The 24,884-nt window shown below is 48.8% G+C and overlaps 1 protein-coding gene across 7 annotated transcripts in view; it reads right to left on the bottom strand.

Moving 5' to 3' along the window:
• Positions 1–547: 547 nt before the first annotated feature.
• The window catches only part of TNFAIP8 (TNF alpha induced protein 8), a 115,600-nt gene continuing 91,263 nt past the window's right edge, over positions 548–24,884 (bottom strand). For 6 of the 7 annotated variants that reach the window (XM_008254930.4, XM_070076034.1, XM_017341002.3 and 3 more), the window contains exon 2: positions 548–2,107. In XM_008254930.4, coding sequence (XP_008253152.1) covers positions 1,542–2,107 — 566 coding nt within the window. In that variant the 3' untranslated portion in view covers positions 548–1,541. Of the gene's footprint in view, positions 2,108–17,027; positions 17,125–24,884 lie in introns of those variants that run through there. The other variant, XM_070076033.1, reaches the window with a different exon arrangement.

Genomic DNA, 24,884 nt, shown 5'->3' with positions numbered 1-24,884 from the left:
GAGCTGCATTAATAAGCCACTTGGTTATACTTGGTTATGATGCAACAGCGGTCATTTCTGTGGTCACTGTGCTATCGTTAAATATCTAGTGACCACCTACAGGATCTGGGAAATGAGAATGGTGCCTCTAGTGGCAGGATTTGGTATCAACCAGGGAGACAACCTTTGCCTGTGCAGCTAGTTTTTGCCAAAGCAAGCGAGGGTCTCAGGGAAACAGAGGGCTTCTTCCAGGCCACCGTGGGGTTGAGGCAGACCTCCACCTGCAGAGTTCTCATCGCAAGACCTTTCCAGGTGAACTGTTACTTGAACGTCAGATTCTAGGAGAGCACACTAAGTCACGGAGGCAGTGACCATCAAAGACTCCCTGCTGGTGACTGGATCTGTCACTTCCCAGGAGGTTCCCATTCATCTTTCACAAAACAAGCGAATGCCTACTTTATCGTTCACACATGCAGAAGTGCACACACACAGCACCCAGACTTCTTGGAAGGAAAATAAACTTTCGGTTTACTCATCAAAAACAGCAAGTAACAAAAACCCTCATCAGTTAAATAAAAAAGTGACATTCTTTATTTTATCAGACCTCCTTAGACATTACATTGCATTCGTCTGCATGGTCATGTTCTTCAGGAAGATCCTTTGTTCCCTTCTGCCCTCCCACCCCCTCAATTACGTTGATGGGCTCATCTCCAAAATGAAGATTTAAAAAAATCTTCCTTAATGCCATTTTTTAAATTGACCAATCCAGATTTTTTTCTTTGTCTCTTACATATTAAACTTAGATGTCCCATGTGGAGATTTCATCAGCACATTTTCAAAACAAATCGAAAGTTAAGCCCTAAGTAAGCGTTTCAAGGCCGAGACGTGCCATTGTATTTCTGGGAATTTAAGAATCACCGTGTTGCACCAAAAAAGCAGGATTCAGTTCCAGAAGCAAATTCTTATCCTGGGCTTTATCATGAAGTCTAACATAGTTCATTTCCACAGTAATGACTTCACACAAGCAGTGTTCTGTTCTTCTGAAGGTTCACTTGGACTGCCTCAGCCTTAATTCCTGAAAGTCAATGACACCATCTTTAATCAAAGAGCCAGGGTAGACTAGAAAGTGGAGCAATGCCAGCAAGAGAAAATTCTTGGCTTCTAAAAAGGAAAACGTTGTAAGGAATAAAAACGAATCAAATCACGTAACTTTGTACATGCTGGAAATAGCCAATGTGCCACCAACACAATTTTCAAAAAAATGTCTGAAGGTTTGGATCCATGTACACAGTCTCCCCTGTCTGTGTAGCTACCTTTGCTACTAACCACACATCTTTCCCATATCTGCTATTCATTACGAAACTTTTAACCAGAATTTTTGGCAATAAGCTTCTTATTAAATAAAACAAGCCTCATAAAAGCATTATCATTGACGTCGGAAAACTGAATTGGGAGTCTTTCTGAAATATGTGTCATCTTCAAAGAATTGCCTTTTCCTTCATAAATCAGCAGTGCTCCATCTTTAAACAAATCACGACCCGGTACAATCTTCACTCACACGTTCAAATGTTCTCTTCGTCCAACATCTTGTTGATGCCATCACAAAGTTTCTGTAAGTGGGGTTTGAAATTTCCGAAAGGATTATACAAGGCAGCCAAGAAATCACAATCTGAGAAATGGTCAAAGACATTATTAACGCGTCCGTGCGACTTGGCGGTGAGGTGACGCTGAATGATCTGGTGCAGCAGCTCTCTGCACTCGTTCAGCAGCCTGGACAGCACGTTCCGGTCGAAGGTGTAGTCCACCTGGTGGAAGCTGACCACCGTCATGGCCAGCTGGTGGACCTTCTTCTTGAACTTCTCCATGAGGGCCAGCTCGTCCTGGTTAAACTGGTTGTTCCTGTAGAGAATGGCCAGCTTGATGACAGTCTTGATGAGGTCCTTGATGATCTTCTCGGCCTCCTTCTTGCTCTGGGTGTACTCCCGGGTCACCCTGTACAGCTCGTCCAGCACCTCGCTGCTTGTGTCATCTATCAAGGTGGTGGCGATGGACTTGGACACCATCTTCCCCAAGATCTTCTTTTGCGCCTGAACGGCCAGGTTTTTGGAGTTGAAGACATCTGTGGCCACTGCAAAAGAGAAAAAAAAGGAGTGGGGGGGGAGACCATTACATATCGCAAGAGAAGCAAATTTTAAAACAGTTATTATCAGGGAGTACTTTTCCCCTCTCATTTCCCCATTATTTGTGGCTTGTCTCCCACTACTTTCCACATTTCCAGGCACTGTGGAATCGTTCAGGTGAACGATCTTTAAGGTCTTTGGCAATTCAATTACCTTCTGTTATACAGTTAATACCTTCTTTAGAAGTTCAAGGTTATAATGTCTTTAAAAAACAATTTTCACCTTTATAAAACAGTATGTCTCATCAGACACTAAGATTTTACGCCATTTTCCCTAGTCAACTTTATTAAAAAAAAAAAATGCATTGAGAAGATCAAGTCTATACTGGTCCACTGGGCAATGAACAGCAAGGGAAGCAACAGAAAGAACCCCACCTAAATCAAGAAGGAGAAGTGGCAAAGCAATGGCAATGAGTAAAAATGGCAAATTCATGGAAGCAAATCAAAGGGGAGCCCTGTTTCACAACCCAGTTATAAAAAGGCAGATTTCCCAAGACGCTGGCCAGCACACTCCAGCTGTGCTGCCCTGACCACTTCGGATTTCAACACTCAGAAGGTTTTGAAAGAAATACCACTCGGAGATCTCACTGTCACCTGCTGTTTCTGATGCACAGCCCCTCCCCTCAAGATTTTATACATTTTGAGGAAATAACCACTCCTCACGAGCGAATGAAATGTGGTACACAAAGAACCTGAACTCTGAAACCGCCGCTGCTTAGAGTTCATTTTTGCAATTCCTGTAACTTTGCATTTTTTTTTCTGACAGGCAGAGTTAGACAGTGAGAGAGACAGAAAGAGAGAGAAAGGTCTTCCTTCCGTTGGTTCTCCCCCCAAATGGCTGCTATGGCCAGCGCGCTGAGCTGATCCGAAACTAGGAGCCAGGTGCTTCCTCTTGGTCTCCCATGCGGGTGCAGGGCCCAAGCACTTGGGCCATCCTCCACTGCACTCCCGGGCCACAGCAGAGAGCTGGCTTGGAAGAGGGGCAACCGGGACAGAATCCGGCACCCCGACCGGGACTAGAACCCGGGGTGCTGGCGCCGCAGGCAGAGGATTAGCCTAGTGAGCTGCGGTGCCGGCCAACTTTGCATTTGACAGATGTGTGAGACAGACATATTAACGGACCGTAAGCAGTGCTCCTAGCTTAGAACCAGCATCTGTCCATCCGCTGAAAGACATTCTCGACCTACCTAGCAACGGTGCCCTCACACATGTCAGTATTTCAACCTGAAACACGAACTGAAACTGCAGAAGAAGAACTGGAATCCACTTTGAGAACGAAAAGGAAAGTGAGAAAGCCTGAGAGCGGCCAACTCGAGGGGGAGGGTTTCCAAGCCACCTTACGTTTTCATCGCTTGAGCAGTTGTCTTTCTATGGCTACTCTTCAATGATCTGCCAAAGAGAGCAAAGACTGATTCCCACGAAAGCATGTGCCACAGAAGCAGCACACGTGGCATTCACACCACAGAAGCGGCACACGCGGCGTTCACAGCACACAAGTGGCACACGTGGCGTTCACACCGCAGAAGCGGCACACGCGGCGTTCACACCGCAGAAGTGGCACACGCGGCGTTCACACCACAGTACGGACCAGGCCACCCTTCATCTCAGAACTGCCGAGAACGCAGCACAACACAGAGCCCTGACTGACGGAGGGGCGGGTCCCTGGTCTCCTCACACACAGCCCCTAACTAGATTTCACCGGGCAGGGGCTGGTTCCTAAGACCCCCTGTGCTCCTCTATCAAGGCCGGACTTGCATGTTGGCACCTCTTCCCAGCTCCTTATTAAACCTCCAGGTCCTGCTTCATTTCAAACAGAAAGGGAACACAGGAACTCCAGGTACAGCACAGGGAGGGGCACGAAAGGTGAAACCTCCCACCAACCAGGCAAGCTCATTCCCCGGGCGCTGCCACCCAGCCTGGGCCCGGACAGCGACTCTGGGCTCGGGGCCTGCATACTAGTCCCAGAGAAGCTCCCACCTGGGTTCTGGGAAACCCAGGACAGTGCACTGGGAGACACGCACGCAGCAGACTTACTTTCCAGGGATAAAGAAGGCTCTGTCGGGGCCAGCTGGGGGCTGTGGCGCAGGCTCACTGGCCAGCAATGCGCCGTCTGTGATCATGAAATGTGATTTTTTTTCCTTACAAATTAACCGGCTCGCTCCTCTCCTGCTCAGGCTCGTCTGTGAGTTCCTCAGCCTCTCCCGGGTCCCTGAAAGGCCTGGTATATCTCAGGGTTAGTCCTGGACCAAGGTTTTCCCTTCAGTGTGATCTCATGCACTCCCAGGGCCTCAGGTACTGCCCAGGTACCAAGTGCCAAGGACTCCCACAGTAACAAGGCAGCCTTGACCTCGGCTCCTGACTCACACTCAAATGCGTTCAAGCTGTTCCTTCTCCTTGGCTGGTTTGCAGGCATCTCACATGCAGCAGGTCCAAATGGGAATCCTTTTCTGAGTCTCTCTTGTCCTCACAGACAATAGTATCCTCTGCTCCAGTCAGAGGCCTGGGGTCACCCCCATACCAACCTCTCTGGGCCCATTCCATGAGCAAGCTCTGCCCATGCTCCCTGTTCCCCGGCTCTCTAAATTCTGAACACTTCCCTCCATCAAAGCCAAGCCCCTTTCCAATCCATTTCTACACAGAAGCCAGAGTTTTTAGTATACGTGCTGCCAAAGTGAGCACAGAAGCCAGAGCTTTAAAAACTAGAAAATGATGACCCATTTAAGTTCTCCTTGTTCCTGAAATCCTCATTTTTTGCTCACATTAAAAAAAAAAAAGATTTATTTAGGGGCAGGCATTGTGACATAACAGGTTAAAGCTGTGATGCTGGCATCTCATATGGGTGCTGGTTTGAGTCCTGGTTGCTGCACTTCCCACTCAGCTTCCTGCTAATGCATGTGGGAAAGCAGCTGAAGATGGCCCAAGTGCTTGGACCCCTGCACCCCAACATGGGAGACCCGGATTAAGCTCCTGGCTTCAGTGTGTCCCAGACCACTGCGGCCATTGGAGGAATGAACTAGAGGATGGAATATCTCTCTCTCTTTCTCTAATTCTGCTTTTCAAATAAATAAATTTTTAAAACTGCAGGGCAGGTGCTGTGGTGTAGAGGGTAAAGCCTCTGCCTGCAGTGCAGGCATCCCATATGGACGCCAGTTCGAGTCCTGGCTGCTCCACTTCCAATCTGGCTCTCTACTATGGCCTAGGAAAGCAGAAGAAGATGGCCTAAGTGCTTGGGCCCCTGAGAGACCTGGAGGAAGCTCCAGGTTCCTGGCTTTGGATTGGTGCAGCTCCGGCCATTGTGGCCATTTGGGGAGTGAACCAGAGGACGGAAGTCCTCTCTTTCTGCCTCTCCATAACTCTGCCTTTCAAATAAAATAAACAAATCTTTAAAAATAAATAAAACATTTTAAAAAGATTTATGTATGTATTTATTAGAGGGAGGGAGGGAGGGAGGGAGAGGGGGAGATGGGGAGAGAGAGAGAACTTCCATCCATTGATTCACTCCCCAAATAGCTGCAAGAGTCAGGTATGAGCCAGACTGAATCCAGGAGCCAGGAACGCCATCTGGGTGTCCCGCAGGGGTGGCAGGGACCCAAGCACTTGATCTGTCCACATTTTTGTTGTCCGCTTCTCCCGACTAGGATCTAAGCTCTTCTGTCTCCCATCCGCTGTATCACCCCTGGGACTGGAGGTCCCTGGAAAGAAGCAGCAGTGAGCTGCTACCCCCCACCCCACACTTAAACACTTCTCAATGAAAATATCTTGGCCCACAAAATCAGAGTTCTAAATACACAGGTGAGTGTTCTGAAAGCCAGAGAAAGAGGTATTCGTTTGACTTTGGCACATGCGTGGCTTCCTTGTAAGCATGCTTTAGTATGTGGTCTCCCTTAATGCCAGCTGTAAGTCCTTTAAAAAAGATTTATTTATTATTTATTTGAGAGTTACAGAGAGGGAGAGGGAGAGACACAGAGAGGTCTTCCATACACTGGTTCACTCCCCAAATGGTCACAACTGCCAGAGCTGGGCCCATCTGAAGCCCAGAGCTTCTCCCACGGCTCCCGTGTGGGTGTAGGGGCCCAAGCACTTCCATGCTTTCCCAGGCCATCAGCAGGGAGATGGATAGGAAGTGGAGCAGCTGGGACTCAAACCAGCGCCCATTTGGAACGCCAGTGCTACAAGTGGAGGCTTAACCTACTGTGCCACAGTGCCGGCCCCCCCTTTTAAAGAGCAAAGAGGTGTGTGCACACTGGGGAATACAACACAAACGTTAGAGTCTACACAAAGTGCAGCAGTTCTGACTCACACAAGCCCTCTGCTGCTTCTGGCTGGTCCTGGGTTGAAATATGTGACAGAGAGAGGGGCCACAGGCCTGGCCTGTCCCAGGACAGGGGACAGAGAGAGTGCTCAAGGCACTGATTCAGTGTTATATCTATGAGGATGATTTCACTTGTGTTTTGGAAGAGACATGTAAGTTACTGACTAATGGAAAACAATGCCGCCTATCAAACATACACAAAGAATCACTACTATGTTAATCTACTGAAGACTGGTCGATAGAAATAGTGTCAATTTCTTACCCCCGCCCTCTTTGTTTTTGTATCTCTTCCATTGGCTTCATCAAATAGTCCCTTTTGGCAACGTTTGTTGTCAAGCAAACTGATGTTTAGGGAATCCTGGTTTTAGCATTGACAACTATATAGCTGATGGCAAAAATACACCAACTCAGAATGTGCTCAGAAGGAAAAAAGCGGGGGGAGGAGGGGAGCTTTTAATCGCCTTAATGAATGAAAATCTACAGTTTTCCGAAGATTAGCAAAATGCTCCGTAACAGAACTATTCCAAGAGTTTGCTAACACGGCGAAGTATAAAGGTCTCTCTATTTACATTCCCACCAGCGAACACATCATTTTTTCACACTCCAATCTGTTATACTTGGAACTGGTAAGCGGTTACTACAGATGCACACATCCCTGCAAACGCCTGCCCAGTTACACGCATGGAGGCCAGGGGGCCCGGTATCAGGAAGGAAGGGAAAGAAAATGTGCAGAGCAGATACGTCAAACCGTGCCTCTCTTGCGTCTGAGTAACTCCACATCTAACGGCAACTGGACAAGGCAGCTTCCATAGCAAAGTGGCTGCAGCCCAACGCAGGCACTGTTACAGGCAGGCTACAGGCTACGGGGACCCCCCAAAAACACGGGACTTAGCAACACTCCAGGAGAAAAGCAAGGAGCATCCGGAAGCCAGGATGTATCTGTGACACTAGCCTGCAAACTCAAAATCCCCAAGAAGTAAATTCAACAGGACAGAGAACAAACAAGGAACAGGAAGAGAGCATAGCAGAGGGCAGGGGCTGTGGCAGGGGCAGGACCTGCCGGGGGCAGTGAGGGACAGAAGCATGAGCAGTGCTCTGGGGAGGATCAACACACCCGACACCGAGTCCACATTGTATTTGTCTTAAATGCTTATGCATTTATTTGAGAGGCAGAAAGAGAAACACACACACACACAATGGGGAGGGGTGTGGCGCTCGCATCTGCTGGTTCACTCCCCCAGTGTCCACAATGCCCAGGGCTGGGCCAGGCTGCAGCTAAGAGCTGGGAACTCAACCCACTGGTCCCATAGTGGGTGGCGAGAATCCCATCCAGCACCTGCTGCCTCCTAGCGTCCGCGTGAGCAGGAAGCTGGAGTCAGGAGCTGCAGCTAGGACAGAAACCCAGGTATTCCGATCCCGGTTGTGGGCCTCTTAACTGGTAACTCAACCCCCAGGCTGAGCACACAACGCGCAGAATGCACCTTTTGCTGTGCACACATTTTCCTGGCTCCAAGTTGTTAAGGATCAGTGATCTGCACCATCACCGGGACAAGCCACATCATTCCCTCTGTGTCCCATACCAACTCTAGAAAAATATTCATATAAAATGGCAATACATGGGGCTGGCATTGTGGCACAGGGGGTTAAACCACTGCCTGCAGTATCAGCATCCCATATGGTCACCGGTTCAAGTCCCGGCTGCTCCATTTTCGATCCAGCTCCTTGTTAACGCACCTGGGAATGCAGCAGAGGGTGGCCGGAGTGCTTGGGCTCCTGCACCCATGTCAGAGACCTGGATGAAACTCCAGGCTCCTGGCTTTGGCCTGGCCCATGTCAGGGATGAACAAACAGAAGGAAGATTTCTCTGTCTCTTCCTTTCTCTCTCTACCTCTGCCTTTCAAGTAAAATAAATAAATCTTAAAATAAATAAATAAATCCTTAAAAAAAGGCAACACACGAAAGAAGACCTGACTACCCCTCCCTCGAGATCACTGCCTTTAGAACTGAACCACGCTTGGTCAGAGTTAATCAGCTCCTTGTGCAAACATCGTGGAACTGAGAAGCCCAAAACGCCAGATGGCTGTGTGAAAAAAGACCTCACATGGCTTAGTGTATAAGGAGTTAATTTCCTTTTCCATGACGACATTTTGAAATATATCACACAGTAAAACTCTCTTTAGAAGGGAATTTCTCTTTTTTAAAGTATTTGATCTCCTGGTAGCAACAGACTGTGATGAGTAAGACCAGGGCCTTACGCCTGGGAAGACTGGCCCGCTGGGAACAGAACAAAAGCCTGCAAAAGATGGCGAGAGGGGAAGCAGCGCGGACATCCACGTGGAGTGGTGTAAGAGGGGCAAGGTGCACAGGAAGTGGGCCAGAAATAAACGAGTGAAGACCCGCCACTGAAGATCCCCCAAAAGCTGCTGCAACCTCACTGGGAGTTCGAGCAGCACCCGGCAGCAGCAGAGCCCAACAGCAGCGCAGGAAGCCAAGGCCAAAGCCAGGGCCGTACACTGGGTGCGCTGAGTGACTCTGAAGCTCAGTTTTCTCATCTGCTAAGTGGGGGCTCACTTGGAGGTGCTGGGACATCAAGGGGATTGGACGAGTCACAAGGCTGCAAACCCAGCAGTGTGCTAGGCTCACTGACGGCAAGGGAACACTGTTTTACAACCTTAGCTAATCTCACCTGAAACAGGAGTGTAGACTCAAACCCAGTGTTTGCACACACTCTGCCCTCACCACTTACGTCTCCATATATCCCCGATCTGCCAAATCTGTGCACAAGATAAAAGGATGTCCCGAAGCAAACACCGCACAGCCTTCCCTGTGCCTTCACAACAACCCTTAGAATAAGGCTATTATTATGATACCCCTTTTACAGATAAGGTAACGAAGATCCAGAGACATGAAGCTACCTTTTTAAGATTTATTTGTTTACTTATTTGAAAAGCAGAGTTACAGAGAGGCAGGGAGAGCGAGAGCGAGAGAGTGAGAGAGAGAGAGGACAGATCCCCCATCCACTGGTTCACTCCTCAAATGGCCCCAAAAGCTGGAGCTGCGCCGATCTGAAGCCAGGAGCCAGGAGCTTCCTCTGGGTCTCCTACTTGGGTACAGAGGCCCAAGGACCTGGGCCATCCTCCACTGCTTTCCCAGGCCATAGCAGAGAGCTGGATTGGAAGTGGAGCAACCGGGACATGATCTGGCACCCATGTGGGATGCCAGCACTGCAGGTGGTGGCTTTACCTGCTACGCCACAGTGACGACCCCTCACCCCCTTAGCTACTTTCTTAAGGCCATATAGTTGGAGAGAAGCAAAAATGAAACTGAACTCAGATATGTTCAAGTCCAAGATATTCTCTGAACAACTACATTACAGTACATGAGCTCTGGAAAAGAGAGCTCCAAGACGGGCATCTGGCCCAGCAGTTACTCCACCTCTTTGCACATCTGCACCCCATATGGGAGTGCCTGGGTTCAAGTCCTGTCGCTGCTCCTGATTCTATCTTTCTGCTCATGTGCATACCGGGAGGCAGGAGGTGATGGCTCAAGTGGTTGGGTTTCTGCCACTCATGTGGGAGATCCAGATTGAATTCATGACTCTTGGGCATTTAGAGAATAAAATAGTGGACAAGTCTCTCTCTGTCCTTCTCTGTCCCTTTCTCTGTCCCCCTACTTCTCCAAGCCTCTCAAGTAAAAAACAAATAAATGTTTTTAAAAGGAAACCTAGAGGCTTCCTCTTGAAGATATGGGGAAATCTAATAACGTTCCACTAAGTGAACTGAGATAAGAGAAAACAGAGGTCAGATCTCGTACAGGGAGGAAACAGACACAGAGTAGATCAAGCCAGCTCGGCTTGACATGGTCTGTACTTCCAGGGAGAGCTGATGCAGTTTTAAAGAATTTTAAAATTTAATCCAAAAACTAAAACAAAAACAAAACCAGCGGCGGGTGTTCTGGAATAGCATGGTGAGCCCCTGCTTCAGACGCCTGCATCCCGTATCCACCGCCTAGGAGAGACTCCCAACTCCGTTTCCAATGCAGCTTCTTGCTAACCTGCTTCCTGGAAGGCAGCAGATGATGGCGCCTGCCACCCACTTGGGAGATGGATTGAGGTCCTTACACCTGGCTTCAGTCTGGCCCAGCCCCAGCTATTTTGGGCATCTGGGGAGTGCACCACTGGATTGAAGATTTTTCCTTTCTCTCTCTCCCTCTCTGTCACTACACCTTTCAAATAAATAAAAGTCATACTAAACAAAAAACTGGGGCCAGCGTTGTGACATAGCTGATAAAGCTGCTGCCTGAGACACTAGCATCCCACACAGGCACTGGTTCATGTCCCAGCTGTTCCACTTCAGATCCAGCTCCCCACTAATGGCCAGGGAAAAGGAGTGGAAGATGGTCCAAGTGTCTGGGGCCCTGCCACCCACGTGGGAGATCTGGATGTAGCTCCTGGCTCCCAGCTTTGGCCAGGCCCAGCGCTGGCCATTGCAGTCATGTGGGGAGTGAATCAGCAGGTGGAAGATCTCTCTCTTTGTGACTCTGCCTTTCAAAGTAAATAAACATTAAAAACAAAACAAAAACAAACAAAAAAACCCAAACAATTCACTTACATTATTCAAAGTCAGAATGCAAATATATAAAGCAGACAGTCTCCGTAGCCTTGCCACTCACTGCACAGATGCCACCCAACTCTTTCCCCCAAGGGACAACAACTGTTAGATCTGCGGCATCCTTTCACAGGTAGAAATGTATGAACGATACTGAAGGGCGGGCAAGCCTCAGGAGAGGCAGTTTTTGAGTGACGAAAGAACATGAGTTGTGCAGGCGTAACCCTGACATAACACGGTGACATCCTGGAGGACCACGGGCTGTACTGATGGTTCTCTACACACACAGCAGCGGGCAGAGTCCACAGGGAGTGATGAGCAGGCAGTGAGTTTGTGAGATGAGGCTTCTTTAATGAGGCTTGTTCAGCGTCATGAGTGGGGTGACCAGTCTGTCATCCCGACAGGATCCTTTAGAAAAGGGCATTGTTAGTGACCACACTGGGACCGCTGCAGCTCTGTGACTGCCCCAGGTGGAGAGAAGAAGTCACCCTCCTGAAAGGAGAAAGGATCCAAAGCAAGGACTAACCCAAATATTTAGGACTTAAGAAATTTAAAGGAAACCCCACAAAAGCACCCATCAGCTTTTTCTCCAAACTGTGTTCAAAACAAAAACAAAACAAATAAACAAACTAGCTCTTCAAGAAGTGAAAACGAGCAGTAGGGAGAAAAATCCTCTCCAGTTAAACACATCTGGAAAACAGTGTCCTGGCGTCCCCTTGGAGACGCACAAAATGCATCGGGAACATTACATACAACCCTTGTGCAGTAAAGAAACATTGTAGCTCCACTTACCCTAACTTCCTAAAATAATTTCACAGGGGACTTTTGCAGGTCAGTAGATTATTGGTTAACAAACTAACTGGGATTCTTGGTGTTCCTCTGGAATGGATTCAGAATTATCTCACGCAAATGGTGGAGAGCGAAGCAGGCCACCTGGTGATTATGAGCCTGGGCTCTGGGGTCTGTACTTAGTGCCCGCCTCCCTGGAGCAGATGACCTGAGCTCGCTCCGGGTCTTCATCTGGACATGGGATACCTAAAGGTTTCATGAAAATTAAATGAGAATCATCCAAAGTGCCCAGCACAGCCCCAGATGCAAAACAAGTGGGCCCGTTTGCCCAAGCAGTTATTGCCATTATGACTGCTTCCCTCACTATTCGTTCGGGTAGAGACTGCTGAAGCTCTGCTGGTCTTATGGTCAGGTCTTGATAAACAGGAGTGGAGAAGAGAAAAGACGAACCCAAAGACATGAGTCATCCAACAAAAACTTCAGTTGAGTGTTTGTATCAGATACTGCGGTTTTAAGGATAAACACGGCCCCCTGCCCAAACACTTGGAGCAACAATTTCCACTGGGTGGAGTCGGGGAGGGGAGCACCCAGCTAGGCAGGATACAGATGCACTGGGAAGCCCACAGCAGGGACTTAGCACCCAGCTAGGCAGGATACAGATGCACTGGGAAGCCCACAGCAGGGACTTGTCGAAACGCAGTGGCTGCAAAAGCGGGGGAGGTCAGTTCTGCAGGATGGGGTGACAGTGGGAGGCCGGGTTTGGGGAGAGTTTCACAAAAGGGAAGTGAAGTGGAAGAGAGGATTCTGCTGTACTCCAGAGCTGACCTACAGGCAGACTTCTTTTTCTTTATGCTTTATTTGAAAGGCACAGTTATAGAGAGAGGGAGAGAAAGAGAGAGAGAGATCTGCCTTCTGCTGGCTCACTCTCCAAACGGCTGCAATGATCAGGGCTGAATTAGGCCAAATCCAGAAACTTGAATTCCATCCAGGTCTCCCATGTGGGTGGCAGGTGCCCAAGTCCTTAGGCCATCCTCTGCTGCTTTCCCAGGTGCGTTAGCAGAGCTGGATCAGCAGCAGTGCAGCCGGAACTCAACCCGATGCTCTAATGGGAGACTGATGTCTAGTGGCTTAACCCACTGTGTTAAGTTAGTTGGGGTGCAAGGTTCTGTTCATCAGTGTGCCTATCTCTGAACCCCATGGATGTATCTGAGTGTCCAGAGGATTTCTGAAAACATTAAACATAAACTAGGTATCACCTGTCAAGGCCCAGGAAACACTCAAGACAAAGGCATTGGGTTTTTAAGGGTGTTTTGCAGGGGAGGAGAGGTAGAGTAGGCATCAGGGCAGAAGAGTCTGTATCAGGAGGGCCTGGAGGCTTCTGAGGAACTGCTGCATCCACTGAGCGCAGTCTGCAGGACCGCAGCCTGAGCACCTGCAATTGTAAGATGTGCCCCGCGGGGCGCAGGTGTGGAGCAGAGTCGGAGGACCCCTGCTTGGAAACAGACATACTTCAGCCACGAAGACAAGAGGCGTGAGCAGACTATGGATGAATCCAGTTTCCACTCACAAAAACACAGATGTCCATTTAAGCACAGTACTCAGATATTTTACAATCATTTATTCTAAACTGACATTAACGAACTCTTCCTCTCTATCCATTACATGAACCCTCTCTGATTCACTAGGCTAAATTTTTTAATGCTGATTTTTCTGAATTTTCAATTCAGCTAAACTTAGTTACATATTTTCTTGAGGACAGAAGGCTTTTCCACTGTGGGGACAACACCATCTTCTACCAGGAAGCAGAGAAAAATCTTCTAAACAGCTCTGTGATTTTCTACAGTGTTCAACCCCCATTTTCTCCCATCTTGCCAGGGGCCCTGGCTTCTGCTGAACATTTATATTCATGATGTGTAGAAAACAGGACCAGATTTTGAAATCCAGCACACCAGAGGAAAGTTTAGTTACAGAACTAGCCCCCAAACTGGCATCAACAGTCACCTCATCTCTCCTGATCTCATCAGGTTGCTCATGGCCACACAAGAAAAAACAACCAGACACCAAAACTACAGTGCAGCTCTGCACAGCTTGCAAAACATTTTCATTATAACACCTTCGTATGCATTTCTGGTTTGGCCCTGTTATTACCCAACCCTGAGAGAACCACATGAGAGAACCTAGGCTCCCAAGCCAAGGGTGCAGGAGCGGTAAAAGCTGAGCCAAGTTGATTCTTACAATAGCACACAACTGCTGTACCAGAAAAGTGAAATTAAAGTCAAGCACATTGTTTCTGAATTGACTATCAAATGCCACAATGTTGCTGAGCCAGCCACAGAATCTGGTTCCCCCAGAAAACAGAAACTAACGAAAATTACAGATCTCCCTTCACCTCTCCCTCATGCCTGAAAAAGTGCTGGTCACCAGTTCAGGCTCAGCTCAAATACCACCTCTTCCAAGAAGCCACGCCAAATGCAGGGGCTGGGACAGACTTTTCCTAACTTGCTTTTCTGCCGGGCAGGAGAGCTAAATTCCTCTCTTAATTGTTCAGATGCTTGACAAGTTAGGGACCAGGTCGCCTCTGCACTTTTCAACCTGTGTCACAGGTGCCCTGCGGCCAGCAGGGACCGAACTAACCACAGGGTGCTCAGAAGTCCTGAAGACACAGCCAGAGTTCAGCTTCTCACATCTCCAGTGTAACAAGTGAATTTACTGGTGCCCCTTGGGCAGAAACAGAACCCTATTTATGGGATGTAACACACTTTGCTTCAAAGGAGAAGAAGCTATATACAAGGAAAGGATTTTCCTTTTTGCCTTTTCATCTAAGGCTTTTCTTCCCAGCCCTTTGCCAACATATACAGAATAACCAGCTACTTCTGCTTGGGGAAGTGGCCATATTTAGTTAACTCAATCCCTACAGCAAATGTTCCGGAATCTTCCGTGCACTATCCCAAGCCCATCTGTTCGGGTATTTTAGGAGCAGTGACCTGCTGGCCTCGGCTTGGGCATCTCTCAAATATGCATCTTGGCACAACTTCGCAACATTCTAGGGCACGATCCTTCCCCCAAGGACTGCATTAGAATGTCGAATTAATCGAGTACTTTACAGCCATCTCAACGTCCTGAGGCTACGTCCAGCTAAAGGGAAGGAAATAATGAGACGGCATCTGTGGGGTCTTAACGTATCGCAATTCAAATACCAAGACACACGATGTGCTGAAATCCCAGGGTAACCCCTGAAACACACCAGCGGTCTGCAGGAGCAGTGTTTCTGCCGAGGTGCCTCCAGCAGGGCACCCATGCCTTCGGTGGCTTTTGCCCCTTTCTCACCATCTCTCTCCCTTCCTGATGCCCCAGCCTTCCTGTCCCTCGCTGTTTAATGCACATCAGGATGCCTCGGTGAGGCTGTAACCCGCAAACCCCATTCTTTGGCCTGTAGAGTGTTGTACCGTTCTGAGAATTCATGGTCCCTGTTAGAAAGTCAGCAAATTTAACTTCAAATTCTGTGTTTCTGATTTTCTTAAGATCTGAGCAACAACATAGGTGCACAGTCTCACAGGACAACCAGGGCGCTGAGCTCCGTGTTGGCTGTCTCCGATCCAGGTGGGACTCCCCTGCCCAGGTCACCTCCTGTGGTCCTCACGCACTGACACTCACTTCCTGGGCTCTGCAGGCATTCGCAGGATTATCCTTGTCTTACAGAAACAAGCATGCAGAACTTCCAGAGCCAATCTCTGAACTCCTACCGGACACTCAGGTCCTGGAAAACCCTGTTCATCGGGCACTTGCGTGTCAGAAACTGGAGACATGATTTGGTCCCAGGGATTCTAGAAATAATTTAAGGGGCTGGAGCTGTGGTTAAGCCTCTCCTTGCAAGGCGGGCATCCCATATGAGCAACATTTGAGTCCTGGCTGCTCCACTTCTGATCCAGCTTTCTGCTGATGAGCCCAGGGAAGGCAACAGAAGACAGCCCAAGTAGTTGGGGTCCTCTGATCCATGTGGGAGCTTCAGGCTCCTGGCTTCAGTCTGGAATAGCCCCTAGCTGTTGTGGCCACGTGGGGGAAATGAACCAGCAGATGGAAGCTCTCGCTCTCTTTTTTTTAAAGATTTAATTATTTTATTTGAAAGTCAGAGCTATACAAAGAGAGAAGGAGAGGCAGAGAGAGAGGCCTTCCATCCACTGGTTCACTTCCCAATTGGCTGCAATGGCTGGAGCTGCCAAAATCCCAAGCCAGGAGCGAGGAGCTTCTTCCGGGTCTGCCACACTGGTGCAGGGGCCCAAGGACTTGGGCCATCTTCTACTGCCTTCCCAGAACACAGTAGAGAGCTGGATCAGAAGTGGAGCAGCCAGGACTCAAACAGATGCCCATAAGGGATGCCGGAACTTCAGGCCAGGGCGTTAACCTGCTGTGCCACAGTGTCAGCCCCACTCTCTCTCTCTCTCTCTTTCCTACTCCTTCTGCCACTGTGCCTTTCAAAAAAATAAATCTTAAAAAAAGAAAAAAAATTTAAACACAGATTTGTACAGCCAGCAAGTTTCTAAGGAAGATAGACAGAGAAGCTGTGGGAAGCGTAAGAGGAAGTGGTGAGAAGGTTAAGGGTGACGATGATTTGTTTTTCCTACACTTGTTCCTTAGTCACAGGAAGCTACATTTGGGTACCAAAGTCTTCTTTTTATTTCTACACATCATGTCAAAGGGTTGGAGAGAGGTGGTAAATTTGCCAAATTTGTGAAGATCCTAGGAGAACATGGCACTTGGCTTCTCCGCACCAGACTGGAGCTCCATGCAGCAAGCAGGCTTCTGGCGAGAAAGCCTTCCCTCATTCACTCATTCATTCATTCATTCATTGACACATTTTTATTGAGCACCTACTGTGTGCCAGGCACAAAGCAGGTTCTCAGGAAGCACAGGCCCAAGACCTAAGACACAAGAAACAAACGTGCACACCTCAGGGTATGAGGGCGTGCAGTGCATGTCTGTGTGTACGAGTGTGTGCGTGTGTGACGTTACTTCACCCAGGGTACTCGGGGGCGCCCTGAGCCTGGTGAAACCCCACGGCCCATCCCAAACACCAGCCTTGCAAGACGCTTCCTGCATGGTCCCCTTCAGAAACGCTGCAGCCACCTCCAGCTCTCACAGGAAACATTTCTATCGCACTGACCTGCTTCCATTTCCCGTGCAAGCACAGTCCTTGAGACCGGTTACAACGTACGGTGTACTCCTCGCAGTAATAACCACTCAGTTGACCCAGAATACGTATCTGCTGGATTTAAAAAGGTTGCCATGTAGTTTGGGGGTGAGGCAGGGAGAAGTAGGGCACAAATACCATGTTTTATGAAACACAACCAAAAGAGGCTAAAAATAAATTATATGACCGCTCATTGGGCATCATATTGTAAATATTCTTATGTAGGTAATGAACATTTCACTACAATTCTTTGGGAAAAGTTTATTCTAAGTGAGTCAGTTCACAACTAAAGACAGGTATCCCAAAACTCATCTGTTGATAACATTTGGAACTGGTAAGAAATACTGGCTAACTCATACTTCCCAGAGAAAGCAAAAATTTATTTATTCATTTGAGAGGCAAAGTTATGCAGAGAGAGAAGGAAAAAAAGGAGAGATAGAGAGACCTTCCATCTGCTGCTTCAGTCCTCAAATGGCCATAACAGCCGGGGCTGGGACAGGCCGAAGCCAGGAGCTTCTTCTAGGTCTCCTAGGTGGGTAGCAGGGGCATAAGCACTTAGGCCATCTTTGCTGCTTTTTCCTGGGCCATTAGCAGGGAGCTAGATGAGAAGTGGAGCATCCAGGACACGAATGGGTACCCAGGTGGGATGCTGGCACTGCAAGTGGCGGCTTTACACACTACACCACAGTGCTGGCACCTAGGCGCAGCCTTTTTTTTTTTTTTTTTTTTTTTTTAAGATGAAGTCACATTATTTAGGATCAATTCATAAGAAATTTGGAAAGGCACACGCTTTACCTTTCTTTGCTAGTTTGTTAAGGAAGCAAAAGGTGAAGATTGAGGCAGGATACAATGCAACATCTTAAATTACATGCAGAATTTAAAATAATTAAGCCCAGCAAAGCCATCAAGACACACAGTTTTGTGGAAGTAATTATAATCACTTGATGGTGGTGGCACATACTTGGTGTATGAAACTCGCTTTTCAGTTACAGAGAGTAACTGAAAGGACCATTATAGTGGCTCTTTTGCAAGAACTGGAATTTCTTTCCCTAAATACACTAACTTGCTGTCTGGGAGATGGATTACTTCCCTAATGGCAGGGTACCTGGGTGAAGCAAACACTGGCAAATAATATAACACAGCCAATCAATTTTACGACTAGTTGCAAACAGCAAAATAAATGTCTTCCCTAAAATACCCCGGTAGGACCGCCCTTTGTGGCACTGCCATTTCACTCGCCTCCACACCTCTCGGGCTGTCTGTCACCAGCCAGCTCTGCCAGAGGGGAGACGCCATGCAGGCTGCAGGGGAAACGGGGCCTGGTTAATGCAGGGTCACCAGGCGGCCCCCTTACCACGGGCCACTGGCAGTTTTGCGGAAGGCTGCTTTATGCTGTGGTTATCAAAAGAGGCGAACGGCACCTCCTCCAGCCAACACAGACCTGAGGCACTTCTGCTGGTGCCATCTTGCCATGGGCCCCTGGGGTGTGTTCTTTTTAAAATTGAGATAAAATTCATAGACAGCAAAGCTCACCACTGTCACCACTTTAAGTCTACAAAGTGGCTTTTATTATATTCTCAGTGTAGTGCAACATCACTATAATGTTTAAAAAGTTTTATTTATTTTTACTATTTTTGAAAGGCAGGGCAACAGAGAGCGAGAGAGAGAGAGAGAGAGAAGGGGGAGGGGAATATCGAGAGACCTTCCATCCTCTTGTTCACTCCTCAAATGGCTACAACAGCCAGAGGCAGGTCAGGCTGAAGCCAGCAAGCAATCCACATCTCCCACATGGGAGGCAGGGACCCAAGAATCTGAGCCAACATGTGCTGCCCCCCATAACCAGCAGGAAGCCAGATCGGAAGTGGAGCTGAGACTCAAACTAGGCACTCTGATATGGGATGCAGGCATCCCAGTGGTGGCTTAACCACTGCACTACAAACTTGTTCCAACGTTTTAACTTTTGTTTTTGCAATTGGTTACAAAGTATACACATGAAGAGATCTTGTGAAAATTCAGAGTTCTAGCTTCTCAGAAAAAACAAAATCTGAGCTTCTGGCAAGACTGAAGATGAGAAACAGGTCTTCTACAGTTGGTCAGCTGGCCATCCTGGTCCCTTGGGTAACTGCCCTGTGGGCACATGAGTTAGCTCTAACCAGAATGGATCACTTCATAGACGCCTGGGTGTATAATTCTATGGGTGATTCGAGTGCTTGCAGCCTTTTGCTGCCAGGGCTGGTGACTAGGCAGGGGGAGGAGGCTCCCCAGCCCTGGCTGTCCAACAGGGTCCCTTCAGTCTGCTCTCCCTCACAATGCCTTGCATCCTGACTTCTTACCTGAAAGCCATCCTGCATCTACCTGAGCCAACACACCACACCCCTGCCCTTGGAATGCCACCATCACAGCTTTGTTGCCAGCTCACTAGCTGCCTTCCACTGCCTATGGCTACTGCATTAGTCAGCTTTTTGCTACTGTAAGGAAACCCGAAGCATCTAATTTGATGGACAAGAGAGGCTTACATTGGCTCGTGGTTCTGGAGGTTCTCAGTGTGAGATCAAGGGCCCCATCAGTCCCATCTCTACATTCTTATGGCAGAGTCCCGAGGTGGCTCAGGACATCACGGGACAAGAGACATGAAGTGCATGGTCTGTGTCTTTCATAGAGCCAGAAAGACTCAATCATGGACCCCCTACCCTAACTACAGGACACTGATTAGAGCTCCCATCAGGAAGTCATTCTTGGTGTGAGGAGTTGGGAGCTGTCCTATTTCAGGGAGCCTTTGTTTGCAAGGGAAGTAAGTGTGGCTAGTGGCTGGGAGTGTGGGGTGGGGGATTTGGTTTTCAGCCTTTGTTTCTGGGGGTGGAAAAGGGACTGGGCACCTTCTCTGAGACTCCAGGTGCCATGCAGGCCCAAGGAGGTTTCATTCACACAGCCAGGGCCAACATGGTAGACACTAGACAGAGATCTCATAAGCAAAAAGCAGTGTTCATGACCACAACGTCTGAGAAATATAATGGTCACATTGTATTTTTAAGTTATCTGGATCAGTTTTCTGGAAGACAGAAGCCCTTACAAACTCTGCAAACATAGTGCTCTGATGCTCATTTTACAAAACTATGACTTTAATTTCACTGAATCTAATACTCAGCAAGGTTTATGGCTACGTCTTCTTTCTTAGGAAATACTATTGGTTACATCTAGCTGTTATTTGACAATCAATTCCTGATAAATAACAGAGCCTCCACTGAAAACATTTCTATGGTGAAAGTCAATTGCACTTTATTGAAATTTTCTTGCTATATTCTCTAATAGTCTCATTGTTGCAATGGGCAGAAAACACCTGTCTTGGTCTGTTTTGCCTTGCTGTAACAAAATACCAAAGGCTGGGGCCAGTGTTGTAGTGCAGCAGGTTAAGCTGCTGCCTGTGATGCCAGCATCCCATATACACACCAGTTCAAGTCCTGGATGCCCTGCTTCCAATTCAGCTCCCTGCTAATGGGCCCAAGTGCCTGCACCCCTGCCACCCACACGAGAGACCTGGAGGTTGCATCACGATGTGGGGATGACTTCTACGGCAGGAGCACGGGCAGTGGTGCCAAGGTGCACGTGGTAGCAGCCTCGCTCTGTCACAGCAGGCTCTCAAGGCAACAGCCTGCCCCCTAGACCTAACCCTCTCCCGAGAGATGAGCATTAATCCCTTCTGACGGGTGGGGCCCTCACCACCCAGACACTGGGGACCAGGCTTGCCATTTCCACCTGAAACTGTGAGACACAAAACCAGATCCAAACCACAGCACCACCTCAGAAAAACACCAACCGGCCCGTGTCCACAACGTGAGATGAGCTACGTCATGGTTAAAGGAGAAAATGAATCAAGACTTTCCAATGCACGATTTGAGTCAGTCTTTAAGAAAACTGAAAATGCAATCTATCCTAGCAGACAGTTTCTGTTTGAATGGGTGTCCTGCCATGCAGGCCACCTCTGCTTTGGTAAGGATAGGGGTAGGAAGATTCGCCAAAAAGAAAACGCTTGCCCACTCATGATTTAGGCATCCGTCTTTTTCACCTTTTGTTGATCTTGGAATGAGGGAGACAGATGCGGTGGCTGGACATGCCATGTGGTCTCCCACAGAATGTTTAAGCTGTCAGCTGTACTGTCCTTCTCCATACAGGCAATGGAACAAGTGTTTCTCTGTACCTTTGTCTGCTAGAAACAGAGAAACGCACACATGCCAGAATCCCCTCCATATTCCTACACAGGACAGCTTCTATAGCAAACTCACACCATGAATTCTGCCACCATTTCCCTGTGAATGCAGCAATGCAAAGTCTTTTTTTCACTGCACCCTACAAAGTTAAAGCAAACAACCTATCATATTGCCCCACCCAAATTTAGACACCATGTTTAAACAAATGCGTAAAGACTGGCTAACATCAGGAGGGAATTTAATTCAACAGCAAGCACCCAGCATCCATGAGGTCAAGTATTTCTCTGCCACTAAACGCGTATCACAGAGTTATCGAAGACACAGGCCAAAAAAGGGGGAGGGGGGAGGCAGAGACCTCCGGGTTGAGAGGCCAGTGCAGGACCTAACACCCCTAGGGCACAGCAGAGTTTAAAGACCCCTCCTAAAGCATTTGCAGGTCAGGCACGTGGTCCCCTTTCCTGGCGAGCTTCCGCCCATCACATGTTTCCAGAGGGAGAGAATCTGAACATCGCTAAGTGTGTTTTAAATGACTGGGGTAGCTGAGAGCATGCCAGCACCGCTGCTGCAGGCTGGCGTTGGCTCAGCAGAGGGCTTCGCTAACAGCTGGCTCTCGCTTCCTGGGTCCAGACTTTTTTTTTTTTTTTTTTTTTTTTTTTTTTTTTGGTTCTGCTGGCTTTGCGAGACCTCCCTGTGTAGGACTGCAAGCCTTGTGACCCGTGCTTGCCTTTTTATGTTTTTTTATTTGACAGGTAGAGTTATAGACAGTGAGAGAGAGACAGAGAGAAAGGTCTTCCTTCCATTGGTTCACGCTCCAAATGGCCACTACAGCCAGCGCTGCACCGATCCGAAGCCAGGAGCCAGGTGCTTCTTCCGGGTCTCTCATGCAGGTGCAGGGCCCAAGCACTTGGGCCATCCTCCACTGCACTCCCGGGCCACAGCAGAGAGCTGGCCTGGAAGAGGGGCAACCGGGACTAGAACCCGGTGCCCATATGGGATGCAGGCGCCACAGATGGAGGATTAACCAAGTGAGTCACGGCGCTGGCCCCGTGCTTGCCTTTGCACCCCTCACCTGGCCCCTGGCCGGCTTCAAGGCACGAGTGACCACTTGGAGGCCTTCGATTTAGTGCCAACACCTTGCAAAGCCCGGGTCCATCTTCTACTTCAGTTGCAGGACATCCCGTGGGGTTCAAAGGGTTCCCTCAGCTCACCACAGCCCTGCCTCTGGACACAGCCATTGCTTCTTGGCCCGCCAATCACGAATGTCTTTCTCCTCTCTCCAAGGAACTGATGTCTATTTTAAATTAGCCCTAATCTGAGCTGATGGAGGTTCCCCTAGCTAGAGCCCCAGAAGAATTGCCCAGATGTTTCAAAGACTTGAAACAGATGATTTTGAAGCAAAACAAACTGGGGGCCGGGGTGGGGGAGGACAGATTACAAAGAAGAAAGCATTATTTCAGGTGCAAGGACTGACTCAGACACTCCCTTTATCACTGCCGCCACAGTTCTTTGATAGTAAAGTGCATCTGACCCAAATCAGAAAGAACTCTCTCAGCTCCTACCACTTTTCAAGAGAGAAAGACGTTACACTGCTCTGTCTCTGAGCCCAGACAGAGCCCGCCTGCGTGGGGCCCTCCATGGGGTGTGTGGGCTCTCAGCTGAGGCCTGAACGCTCATGCGAAAAGCATGCTGGGAGACCCAACACCACCCACGGCGGCTCCAAGGGAACCGGCCAGGAAAAGGCACGAGGACCTCCCAGGCATTTAAACCCTTGGGGACAGAAGAACCAGAGGAAGAGGCCAGAGGCCGCGCGGAAGCTGCAATGTCGGGAGAGTGAGGAACCTCAGGAAAGCTCTGGAGGTTTCAGCTCCGTGAAATATTTCTCGCACTTGGGGCCAGTGCCTCTCCTCATGTGCCAGGGTCATCAGCAGCTCCTCTCTGTCTGCAGCGTGCCCATCACCAAGAAGAGCCACAGCCACTTCAGGGCAACGTGACACTGCCACTTCAGCCCAGCCGAGGTCACAGCCCCCTTTGCTCCCTGAAAGCAACCGACTAGAACAGGCAGAGCCTGCTCTGCCCAGAGGACTCCTGTACCCCAAAAGGGGCTGCTTGGTCCCCCTGGTCGTGAGTGAACGGGGTGAGCTCAGGAGTCCTAGCGAGTCAGAGGCACAGCCACGCCCTGCCCGAGGGCAACGCCGCAACCTCACTCTTTGTACACTGAAGATCTATTTCTAAATGTGGCAAGTGGGATTTAATTGAGTCCTTAAAGATGTCTCCAAAACTGATGTGCCCTAACCCAAACTAGAAATATTTGCATGCACTTTGTATTTTAAATCATTGTCCCACGGCACACGTTCTGATTTGAAAAGCAAATAGACTGCCAGACACGAACACTTGCACATGAGAGAGGCACTTTTCTGCTGATGTTGGAGACACTCTAATAAATGCTGTGTCTAACTTAGCATTTCCATAAACGTGGTGTCAGACTTCATAAGTTCTAACACCTACTTCTCTTAAAAATCCCTGCTTAGAACAGGCAGACGGAAGGAAGAAGAGACAGATCGCTCTTTTTTTAAAATTGTTTAATTTAATTTAATTTTTTTTTAATTTTTGACAGGCAGAGTGGACAGTGTGAGAGAGAGAGACAGAGAGAAAGGTCTTCCTTTGCCGTTGGTTCACCCTCCAATGGCCGCCACGGCCGGCGCGCTGCGGCCGGCGCACCGCGCTGATCCGATGGCAGGAGCCAGGTACTTCTCCTGGTCTCCCATGGGGTGCAGGACCCAAGCACTCGGGCCATACTCCACTGCACTCCCTGGCCACAGCAGAGAGCTGGCCTGGAAGAGGGGCAACCGGGACAGAATCCGGCGCCCCGACCGGGACTAGAACCCGGTGTGCTTGCGCCGCAAGGTGGAGGATTAGCCTAGTGAGCTGTGGCGCCAGCCCAGATCGCTCTTAAATTAAGGAAAGAGAAATTACATCAGGAAGAGAGCGAGAGGAAATAAAATATGAAGTTACTTTTTAAAAAAAATATTTTATTTATTTGAGTTACAGAGAGAGGTAGAGCCAGAGAGAGGTCTTCCATCTGCTGGTTCAGTCCCCAAGTGACTGCAATGGCCAGAGCTGAGCTGTTCCAAAGTCAGGAGCCAGAAACCTCTTCCAGGTCTCCCATGCAGGTGCAGGGGCCCAAGGACCTGGGCCATCCTCTACTGTTTTCCCAGGCCATAGCAGAGAGCTGGATCAGAGAAAGTGGAGCAACCAGGACTTGAACCAGAGCCCATATGGATGCCAGTGCTGCAGGCTGGCGCTTTAACCTGCTGCGCCACAGCACTGGCCCCTGAAGTTACTTTTAAAGTCCTAAAAAAATAGCTGTAGTACAGTTCTTCCTGGGTCGTTACGATGCTGCCTGACTAAAGAAATCCAAGCAGCGCTGGATGCAGGGGCAGTGACTTTCGGGAAAACACGGCTTCCAGAGCCTCAGATCCACTGCCAGGCACGAAGCGCACCAGGCACTGGCTTGTTGCTCTTGGGCACAGTGGCTTCACAGCTGGCAGAGGTTATTTCTCCATGAGCCACCTCAGGAGGGCGATGATTGAAAAAGAGCTAAAAATAGAAGCGGAAACAAGGAGAG

Source organism: Oryctolagus cuniculus, chromosome 6 (genome assembly GCF_964237555.1).
Source record: "Oryctolagus cuniculus chromosome 6, mOryCun1.1, whole genome shotgun sequence".
NCBI lineage: Eukaryota > Metazoa > Chordata > Mammalia > Lagomorpha > Leporidae > Oryctolagus > Oryctolagus cuniculus.
This window is presented reverse-complemented; position numbering and strand designations above follow the sequence as displayed.